Source organism: Oryza sativa, chromosome 10 (genome assembly GCF_034140825.1).
Source record: "Oryza sativa Japonica Group chromosome 10, ASM3414082v1".
In the NCBI taxonomy this organism is placed as follows: domain Eukaryota; kingdom Viridiplantae; phylum Streptophyta; class Magnoliopsida; order Poales; family Poaceae; genus Oryza; species Oryza sativa.
This window is the reverse complement of record NC_089044.1, coordinates 7,548,221-7,558,209: the sequence shown is the minus strand read 5'-3', so window position 1 is coordinate 7,558,209 and position 9,989 is coordinate 7,548,221. Positions and strand designations below refer to the sequence as shown.

The 9,989-nt window shown below is 39.2% G+C and overlaps 1 protein-coding gene across 1 annotated transcript; it reads right to left on the bottom strand.

The window, feature by feature from the left end:
• Positions 1-243: 243 nt before the first annotated feature.
• LOC9268688 (uncharacterized) lies at positions 244-9,611 on the bottom strand. The gene is made up of 18 exons (XM_015757469.3): positions 9,401-9,611; positions 9,230-9,295; positions 8,955-9,128; positions 7,982-8,056; positions 7,778-7,904; positions 4,917-4,981; positions 4,722-4,792; positions 4,496-4,605; positions 4,235-4,272; positions 3,328-3,463; positions 3,068-3,238; positions 2,832-2,906; positions 2,653-2,714; positions 2,275-2,341; positions 2,137-2,186; positions 877-1,110; positions 652-789; positions 244-553 (listed from the first exon to the last, which is right to left on the bottom strand). Exons 1-18 carry the CDS (start codon positions 9,593-9,595, stop codon positions 416-418), a joined length of 1,992 nt encoding a protein of 663 aa, XP_015612955.2. The 5' UTR covers positions 9,596-9,611; the 3' UTR covers positions 244-415.
• Positions 9,612-9,989: the final 378 nt, after the last annotated feature.

The window sequence follows — 9,989 nt, the reverse complement described above, 5'->3', positions numbered from 1 at the left end:
AAACTGGTTACAACTTAAAAGGGCTGAGTTGTGCTGTCTATTCTTTGGTATAGACAAAGGCTGCTAATTCTGTTCAAGTGTTCATGATGAGGCTTGTTCAGCTGCCATAGCATCACTGATGATGTCAGTAGACGGTAATTCTTCCGTACTTAATTGGTCTTCATTTGGGGTCGGATGTGTCTGTCTTAATGGGTATAGCAGAGTGCCAACTTGGGCCATATGCATGAGATTGAACTCTATCTATACCTTGACATGTGACATTTTATAGTGTCTCTCACGTACTGCTCCATGTTTCCCAAGATTTATGTCAGCAGGAACTCATTTTAAAATGAGAAAGAAAAATGATAACCGAATTCTCTTCACAAGTCTACTTGTGCTTTGCAGACTGCACATGTTAGAAACTTGTACCTATATGTTAACCAATGAGCTCAGCGACTCTTTTGATAAGCATTTCCTTTGTCCCTCCAACCTTCACTTTTCTTGCACTAAGGAAGCACTTCAGATCTGCAACTGTTAGCAAACGCAGCTCACCTCGCTTCTGATGATCTGTCACCTGAAATTTTGGCATCGAGCTATTAAATTATTATAAAAAAGCAGTTATATATCTATATGATCATCAGACATTTTTAAGAAGCAAAAAGTTACTGTTACCTTTCTAACTATGTCATCATTGAGTACATCAGAGTTTGTTTTTGAGTTCATTGAAGTTAACTCAGTGCTGTTAACTACTCTCCTTCCTTTTGCCTTTGTTGCCTTTTTCATTAGCTCATCCTTCTGATTATCTACCACCTGAAGGAATAAATTCATCATTAAGATCACAACATCAATATGGAGAGCTATCTAGACTACAATCCGAAAGAAAATTTGTAAGATCACCTTTTTAGTGAAGTGGTCTTTGACATCTTCTGTTCTTATTGTTGGTTTTGTTACTGCAGTTAACACATCTTTGCGAACCTTCTGTTTAGTCTTTGAATTTGTTGGTGCAGTTTTCTCATCATTGCTGACTACACACTTCAATGTTGGTTTCATTACCTTAGTGCTAAGCATATCATTCTTGACACCTGGTATTGCTCTAGTCTCATCTGGGACTTGAGGTATACAATCTTTACTGTGCATAGAGAAACATTTGAGTCAGGAACAAGCAATTAAGATTTTGATGTGTGCATGTACTGCAGAAAAAATATAATAAAGAGAATAATGTTCTGAATTCCATATGTCATGTAGTATGGGAGCCAAAAACAAATAAATTACTGGATTCCTAGAATTCATAACATAATAGCTTATGATCAGAAGATAATAAATAATAGCTTACTGTCTATTCTCAGTCACCAGTCCAAATTCAGAGAAATTTCCTTTTTGTCCAGTTCCAGTATCCACATAGCATTGTCAATATGTAATACTGTAGGACGATTATTCCCATTCTAATAAGAACAAAAAAAAAAAGCCCTACCCAAGGGGAGAGACATCCCAAAGGCATTACAGTTAAGGTCGAGAAAAGGCCCCGAAAGCCCCAAAAAATTCTTACCCGTACAGGGACTCAATTGCCACAGACCATGTCTTAACACGTACTTTAGAGGAACATACAACAAGTGGCAGCCTTTTTTTTTTTTTTGTGAGAACGAGGGTTCGAGCCCTAGTTGACACAACTAGAGGGCTTACACCGTGCTATAAGAACAGAAAATGTTATTTCTTGTTGCTGCACACCAAATGCAAATATCTAATGAAGCAAAAAAGTCACAGGGCCTGCCTGGAAGGTATTTCTGGGGCTGTGACTTTGCCAAAAATACATGAACAATGCAATGAAGAATAGTTTAAGGATAAAATTTTTACACTTACATGCTCTTAGTGCTACAAAAGCCAAGCTGGAGAGGCGAAAGCAACAAAAATACCTCTAGTTATTAATTCTAAAATCAAGTTCTAAATTCAAAATTGACTGCATGTTATACAAGTCACAGCTCAAACAAGCGACCCAGAGACCCTCCCAAACTACCCATTAAGTTGAATGGTTTCTCTGAAGTACAAGGTATCGCTTTATGCAAGATACAATATTTGTACGTAACAATAAAATTTTATGTTAGATGACCAAGAATAGAATTCTCTAACACACAAATAAATATGAAAAGATTAGATACATATCTTCCTGCTTGTATCCAAATTTTCCTTTTGTGAGTAATCCTGTAAATGCACTGCACAGAAGGAATTTTAGGTTTTGTACTTATTCCTACAAATGGTATGTGCTGAAAGAAGAATTTACTGATGGTTAGTACTTGATACCTTTTGATACTTCTTGACAATTTCTATCCAGAGACTCTGCATGCTTTCTTTTATGACCTCCAGAAACCTGCAAGGATCACTGAGGGTTTCAGCCCTCCTGAAACTTCATTTTCAACAATTAGGAAGCATTGAAGCACACTGTAACCATCTCATGCTTGCATCAATATTAATTTGACATAGACAAATGTATCCGTTGAAGCTCTATTTGGCCAAACAGAAAATAATGCTAGTATTTTTGTCACCAGAGGATGTAAAGGATGTTTGCATGTAAGTATCCTTAATTAACCTTAACTCTTTCATACAGCCCTAAATTCACTTGGATAGACTTGCATTTGATAAACTAACAGGGTTCAGATAGCTTGCTTTAGGGAAAGTTACCAGTGTTGAATTTGTCAGAGAAGTATGTCTCAATTTGTCCGAGTTATCTGCATCAGAATGTTCTGCAACATGTGTTTGCCAACGTCATAATGGAAAATGAACTCAAAAACAGGATGTACCGAAAAAGTGAAAAAAAGATGTTCAACACGTGTGCATTTACTGATAGTCGCAATATTTACCTGAAGAATGCTTTCTTTTGTGTCCCTGTTCTGATTTACCTCTGCTGAATGACGGCTTCAATAAGGCAACTTGTGCTGCATAAGATTTGAATACAGAGGTAAATGAAGTTATTCCTACTCTAAATTGTGAATAACTTGAGACATGCACAAACAATTCATCTTTAAGGAAATAAAACAAAGATTATCGATCTTGTATTTATTAGAATAAATTGGAGGAAAGCAAAACTTGATCTTACACTTGCATAAATTGGTTCGAACAATGGACTGGGTTTGGCAATCATAATTGATGGAGCCTTTTCTATTGCCAGTGTCATCATTGTCAAGAGATAGACTTGTCATCTGAACTTTGGTATTCCATGGTTTGATACTTGTAGAACATAGAACAGCAGGTTTCGGAGTGCGAAAGTCTTAAATTACAAATACGGAGTAATTAGCATTTTGCAGGTCCTGAAACAAAAATTTCAGTTGTAGAAGAGAGTAATGTGACACATTGTACCTAGAGCCAAAGATTGATCATTCGTCAAAATATTTGTATGAACTAGTCTAAGATCCTCAGAGTTGTTAGTTCTTGCACTGCTCATAGCCTTATCCCAGGTAGGCAGAGTTGCTGTAGAATTGAGTAGTAACTGCTCCTGCAACATTTAAAGATTTGCCAGGGTCAGATTTCATAATTGCTTAGTGAAAATTAAAGGCTAACATCATTGAAGATTAGAAACACAAACTTAAACACATTTAACAATTAAAATTAATTTCTATCAGTTTAATGATCATATAATGATACAGTATTTCCCTGCCTGTGTAGATAAAACAAGCAAATATTTACCTTTTTGTTAATACTTCCTTCAGTCATAGAAGTTTAGGACAAGATTTGGTCAAACTTTTGAAATTCCAGCCATTAATTTCTTATAAAATTGCTTAGTTTTGAAAACAGAAAATTATATGCATAGATTTGCCTTAAAAAGTACTGTTATAATATCATATACTTAATATATTTTATAAACTTACTGTAATACAAAATTGATGGCCGGAATTTCAAAAGTTTCACCGAATCTCGTTGTAAACATTAAATATTTATGACTGGAGGGAGTACACTGAATAGCATCATTACCCTTTCAAAAGAAGGTAGTGTCGGTGGTGGTAGTAAATCTGGTAATGACCTATCCCTGTAATTTTCTTGATTGTCCCCTAACAAAAACTTCCAATATAATTGAGTTTTTATGTATATATAGTGTTTAATTTACAAGTTAATTTTCAATATGCCATGTTTGACAAAGAAACATATCTATTTTTCTATATGTAACAACCAAGAGGCCTTTAGCTTGTAGAGTAAACAAAAATCACTCTTAACATTTGAGTGAAACAAAACAACAATTACAAGAAAACTGCAGTTGCTCAAGCAGTACCTTAATTACTAGTTGATTCTGGCCAAAGAAGTTCCAAGCTGAAATATGGAGCAAAAGTGAAGCAATCTCATAAATTGTTGTTTCTTGCAAATAAAATTAGTGTTTCCTGTAATAATTAATTTTAAAGACAAAAGTACCCATGTAATGATGGCTATATTGCCTAATATGAATATTGGAGCATTAAATTGACTAGAAGCATGCATGAAAGTTGAAGTTCACGGAGAAGATTTTCATTAGACTTAGCAAAAAAATGTCATTTACCATTCAATAATCCCATAAAGGATTGCAAGGCACACATTGCCCTTGATGCTCTAGAAGATTTGGGGGCTGGTTGGAGCCCTGAACCTTGTAGAACAAATGAACAAGGCAACCTACATAAGTATAGGAGGTAATGAACATATCAGATGCATATTGAGATGCATATCAATATAAAATTATAAACTGTCTGAAAGCAACATGCACAAAGAGGATATATAGCAGGAACTACCATATTTCATGGGAAGATTCGTAACCAAATCTGACTGCTGCATAATGACTGTAGTCTGCCTCTAAACCATGCTGCAGATATGTACACGAGTAAAATGTTATTTGAGGGAGCTGATCCCAAAGGAAAAGCATGAAATAAATAAATAAAAAAAACATATAGCCATATATTAAGAAGATAAGAATTGCCACATGGCACCTTAAGTGAGCAAAGCTGCATAAACTTGTCCAAGCACTGTCCTGTAGGGAGTGTCTTGCTAAAACCTGTTATGAGGGGGAAATAAAAATCTTCTGAAAAATGAATTAAGTTGAGGAGTGACACAAAATAAGAAAAAAATAATTTACACCAGTAAATAAAGTTTAATTTTTCATGTATGCCGTTGATTTTGAGCATTTCTCATTCATGCCATCCTTTCATTCAGATCATTTTCACTTGCCATTCTCACCCAATTTTGCTGACCTAGCTCGGCTGCAAACTAGCATCACTGCAGAGGCTGCTCTCTCCTGCTAACCACCATGGAGAAGCTGATCTCACAGTCCAGACTCCAGAACCCCCATCCAAAATATTATTTCTAGAGAAGCTAGCAAAGGTCACTTGAGGTTTGGTGATATGCCCTAGAGGCAATCATAGAGATGATTGTATCATATACTATGTTTACATATTTATCCGACATTATTCCTTGAAATAGATAACTCATTATTGATTAATATATGTGATTCTTTCATGAGACTCTTTATGTTGTATGTTGCTATTTCTAATGGATCCCTGATCAAATATCATATGTGGAATAAATATGTTTAAATGATCAGCACATATATTGATTGATGATCATGTCTCATGGATCATGATATGGAGATACCAAATTAATAATGTAGAGACATGTTGGGGAACATGTGTTGGATAGACTCAATATGAGACACTGCAAGAGGTATATGTGTTGTGCCATCAGTGGTCTCATTTAGTGTTGGTATATAATCCTTAGACCTGAGATTATCATGGTTCCCAACATGTGTAGTAGCTTTCTTAGGGACTGCTAAACGTTACTCCGTAACTGGGTAGTTATAAAAGTAGTCTTCGGGTATGCTATGAAACATGTAGTGGGATATGAATAACTAAGATGAGATTCGCCCCTCCTATGGAGAGATATCTCTGGGTCCCCCGATGTTATCGATTATGGAAGTGCATGGCCATGCTAAAAGTGATTGAGGAGTCAATCGTAGGTTATATAATCTATCACAGGTTCGAGTGAATGATTGAGCTATTAGAGGATGGCACATATCTAGCTTGGAGCTTAATCGATATTGTGAGGCAAAGGGATTCATACAAGTATACACTAGAGGTTCAACCGATATGATCTTTATGTATGCCCGGTGAGTCAATAAGTTCTGCTAGGGGCCGCTATTGACACGTGAACCGAAAAGGAGTTTTCGAGTTACAGCCGAGTGTACATAAACCTACAAGGTCGCACGCTTAACGGGCCGGAATAAGGGGATTGGATGGGAATCCAATATAAGCTTAATTCGGATAGGAATCCTAACAGGAGTCCTACGAGCCTTGGAGGCCTATTCATGGATCCTATAAATTTATGAGGGGGTGTGACCGGCGGATTGATTGGATCACGTGAGAAACCCTAGCTGCCACTTCCCCCGAGCAAAACCCTAGCCGCGCGCGGGTGCTAGCACATCTGCGCGTGGCGTTCTGCCCCTGTACGTGTGGATACCGACAGAGGCGCCGCTGTCTGGCGGTGCTGATCGGCGTAAGAACACGGCGAGGAGAACGCACGAGAAGGTTGGGCTGTTGCGATCGACTACTTCCTCTACATCGACACACGCTACGTCCCCGACGTTTCTTCGGCTTCTTAGCGCTTACTTCCGCTGCACAGCACGTCGAGTGGTAACGATCTATGATCTAATACTTGCATGGTTCCTGGTTTACGCGGTAGAAAATTTTTTAATTTATGCTATCATAGCCTACGCGTATCCCAACACTCCATTCTCATTGTTCAGGCCTTCAGGGCCTCTGACAGTGCCATGGGCACAACCACTTCCTGGCAACCTGGTCTCCACCACCCCCCCGCCAGAGAGCAGTGTTATTACTTACTGATTGGGTATCGACCAGGATAAGGTACTTGGTCACTTGGTCAACAGTCTAACTGTTGGGTCACCAGTTGGACTGCAGATGCCATATATTACGCGATGCTATATTAAATTGCATTGACTGCAAGCAACAGCAATGAAGAATTGGGTTTGAGCCACAGCCTCATATCCATTTTTTGGAAAAAAGAAGAAACAGACATTGGTCAGTTGGATGAGAAACCATCTGTCCAAGCCAAAATTTTCTGGTCAACTGCTTGAACGGTCCATTTTTGGAAAAAGAAGAAATAACGGTCCATGGACCAGCTCAAGCGCTGGGTTCAGTTTTTTATGGTTGGACCCCAGGGCTAATCCATGTCTAATAACACCACTAGAGAGAGGATGGCTAGTAAGTTCTTCTGCATCGCTCGACTGCCTAAGCAAAAAGAAAGTCTTTGGTACTGTTTGCCTGCCTTATCTAGCCTTGTGTTTCAGTGTGCTCGTCACAAGCAGGAGCTTGCAAGGATCATGTGTATATATGCATTTGTTTGTTTTTAGTCATTTTGCTTTTATGGATCTAAAAGCTATGAAAGCTGAGCAGAGCTGTATGCTGATTGGATCTGCGTGACTACATGTGAAAGCTACGAATGCCACCATGCTGGGCAGGGATGGATGCTGTATTTTCCTTTTAACTTTCTGGCATCGCTCTTCTCTGCTTGGCGTCGCTGTGGGGTGCTTCTCACATCACTGATCATGTGCAGTAGAGTGGTGAAGACAATGGCCGGAGGAAGGAGTAACAGATGCATTCTTGTCTTTTGAGGAAAAAAGGCACGGGGGGAGTAAATCTATCACACTATATAACCTCAGTGGTAAACATAAAATGTGGCTTGACAGAGGAATGGCATAAAGAAGAAATGCTCAATTAGTGACAAATTATAAATGTTTCTTAGCACCAAAAAATAATAGTCCCAAAAATGTTTAGCTTACCTATCACATGGCCTTCCTGAAGGGTTGGAAGAGTAGTACATGCTGTTCGGAAATTACAATAATCCAAAATTACTTCCTTGCCGTTTTCAAATGTTTCCATCTCATCAGAGCTAACAAAATCAGAGAACTAGCAGCAAAACGTGTAAGTTCACTGTATTTTTTTTTTCTGCTGTTGTGGCAAAAGAAGTAAAAGATGAAGAATACCTTAGGTGTTGTAAACCGAAGTGCATCTGGTGAGACAGCAAATTCAATATCATCATTTCTCCCAAGCTTGACTTCCTGCAACCATTCGACCAACAAATGTACAAGTTTGTGTCATCAAGGTAAATGATAAAGGACAGAAAATAGTGGATCCGAATAATTAAATAGCTTAACTGCAAGAAAAAAGAGGGTGCAAAAGGCATGGCAGCTATTTTTTATTTTGTAATCCAACACAGTATAATCTCTGTATTTTTTTTTTTTGCTTGGTACAGTGTTTACATGGCTTGTTTCACTGAAATAAACTATACAAGAAGGACTTGGGCTTTCGGATCACAGATATGGGTATATGGCACAGCTTGCTTGGTACATTGTTTACATGGCTTGTTTCACTGAAATAAACTATACAAGAAGGACTTGGGCTTTTGGACCCCTGATGTGGCACAGCAGTACATATGTATGATGGATTAATACTCAGAGCATATAGTGTTTTGATAAATCAATTGCAATGAGGTGGCAACTATGGTTTCATGAGCATATCATGGAGATAGGGTGTACATTTCAATTTATTATGTGATGCACTAAAACATATTCAAAACTATCCTACAAAAACAACTCTAATTAATACCTAAAATAATGATAATTAATATTTATTCCAACACATTTACAGGCTGAATTAGCTACAAAGTCAGTTTAATTGATTTGCATCAAGATTACTCTAAACTGTGCTGAAGTCAAGCAAATGGGCTTGTGTAGAAAGAAAGTGACCAGAATTGCTGTTGCATGATTTGTGATATATTTTTGCATTACTGTTTTCCTCCATTGCTTCACATATCCAATCACATGGTCATATCAAGAAATCACATGACACTTTTTGGAGAGAAATGAAAGGACTAACATGCAGCATTATAGAAATGTAAATATTTTTCCATGTTTTTGGACATTGGTTGCTTCACTGATAGGGAGAAATTTACGATACCACGTTCACCGTGCATTGGTCAGTTCTCTCCTTAGTATCAGCAAACGTCGAAAGGACATACACGCTCTCCCCAAGACACCTCCATCCATGCTCAAGCATCAGGGAGCGCAGGTCGCACTCGACAGCTTTCGCAACCAGTGAGCCCGAACAAACCACCTCCTCCTCCTCGCCAACCTACAACGTCCAACGCCGAACAAGCCAGCACATCCTCACGAACCATTACTCGGTGCAGCAAAACGTCGAGCAGGTGGCGGGCGCAGGATAGAAGCGCTCACCGCGGCACCCTCGAACGCCTCCGCGATCCCCGACACGGCCTCCGCGGCAGCGCAAGACTGGCATCTCTGCATCCAGCCAGCCACAGCACGAAACTCGCCGTCAAGAACAGTACGGACGAGCACACATCGCTTTTTTCGGGTGGGTGCGAGCTAGCGCGAAGAGTTGGGAACCTGGTAGACAACGAGGACGTCGGACGGGGGCTGGGGGAGGCACGCGAGGCGGTGGCGGCGGGAGAGCCTGCAGCAGAGGATGTCGAGGTCGAGGGCGGGGACGGCGGCGGGGAAGGAGAGTTGTCGGAGGATGAACGGAGGAGGTGGCGCGGAGGGGACGGCGCGGGCGCGCACGAGGACTTTGTTGCGGAACATTGCAGCTTTGCTGCTCGGAGAGTCGGAGGTGGGGCCTTCCGGCCTGACCAAAGATCTGAGTCCCAAATTTGAATTTTTAACCCATATATAATCCGACAGTCATTAAAATCTCGATGAAATTTTACATGATCCGAATGCTGTGGTAATAGTTATAAATTTTGGCATATGACATATAATTTCGAGTATTATGGCTACAGTGCTTCATAAAACGAACAGTTGATCCATTGATCTCGATCACTCTACTAATGAGATATAATATACTCCATAATGTAAGACTTTCTGGCATTGCCTAGATTTATATAAGATATTAATGAATCTAGATATATATAGTGTTTAGATTATTAACATCTATATGAATACGAGCAATACTAGAAAGTCTTATACTGTGAAACGG

What these genes read in the sequence shown, in the direction of transcription:
- LOC9268688 (XM_015757469.3), bottom strand. Translation starts at nt 9,595, where the DNA reads ATGTTCCGCAACAAAGTCCTCGTGCGCGCCCGCGCCGTCCCCTCCGCG. An exon ending in TGCAGCTTTGCTCACTTAAG is followed by an intron (nt 4,793 to 4,916) that starts GTGCCATGTGGC and finishes ACATATCTGCAG; the next exon opens with CATGGTTTAGAGGCAGACTA. An exon ending in TGATCAATCTTTGGCTCTAG is followed by an intron (nt 3,239 to 3,327) that starts GTACAATGTGTC and finishes TTGTAATTTAAG; the next exon opens with ACTTTCGCACTCCGAAACCT.